Below are 458 nucleotides of genomic sequence, written 5' to 3'. Positions count from 1 at the left end.
CCAGTGGACCCGGCAGGGCTTTATCAGGCCTGCAGCTACAGATGGACAGACCCCTCCCTCTTTTCTCTCCCTGACCCCAGCTGCCCTCAGGACATCCTAAGGCCATACTGTCCCTGATTCAAGGACCTGGACGGGGACCAGTGATCCCCAGGGGAGGGGAGGTGGCGTGTGGCCGGCCGGTGGGATGGGGCCGCGTGTGGCAGCGTTTAGCATGGGATGATGGCAGCCGGGCACAGGTGAGATGACCAGGAGGAGCAGCACGACACGGGGGACGATGGCCCTGGGATGACAGCACTGACCTGCTTGTGTGCAGCGCGGGGCTTCAGCTCCGGGCTGTCCCCCTTGGACGAGGACGACGGCTGCCGGAGCCGGGCCCCGGGGCCAGCCCAGTCGGGCGAGGCGGACGCCAGGGGCCCACTGGAGGGCCGCGGGTACTGCAGGGTGCTCAGCAGTGTGGG

The 458-nt window shown here is 68.1% G+C and overlaps 1 protein-coding gene across 1 annotated transcript in view; it reads right to left on the bottom strand.

The window, feature by feature from the left end:
- DAB2IP (DAB2 interacting protein) overlaps nt 1-458 on the bottom strand; it is a 45,243-nt gene that overhangs the window by 10,460 nt on the left and 34,325 nt on the right. Inside the window, 1 exon segment of the mRNA XM_077769778.1 lies at nt 300-458. This exon segment is cut by the window's right edge and continues 70 nt beyond it. Within this exon segment, the coding sequence (XP_077625904.1) occupies nt 300-458 (159 nt within the window).

This window comes from Crocuta crocuta, unplaced genomic scaffold, assembly GCF_008692635.1.
Source record: "Crocuta crocuta isolate KB4526 unplaced genomic scaffold, BGI_CrCroc_1.0 scaffold95, whole genome shotgun sequence".
Classification (NCBI taxonomy): Eukaryota; Metazoa; Chordata; class Mammalia; order Carnivora; family Hyaenidae; genus Crocuta; species Crocuta crocuta.
This window is presented reverse-complemented; position numbering and strand designations above follow the sequence as displayed.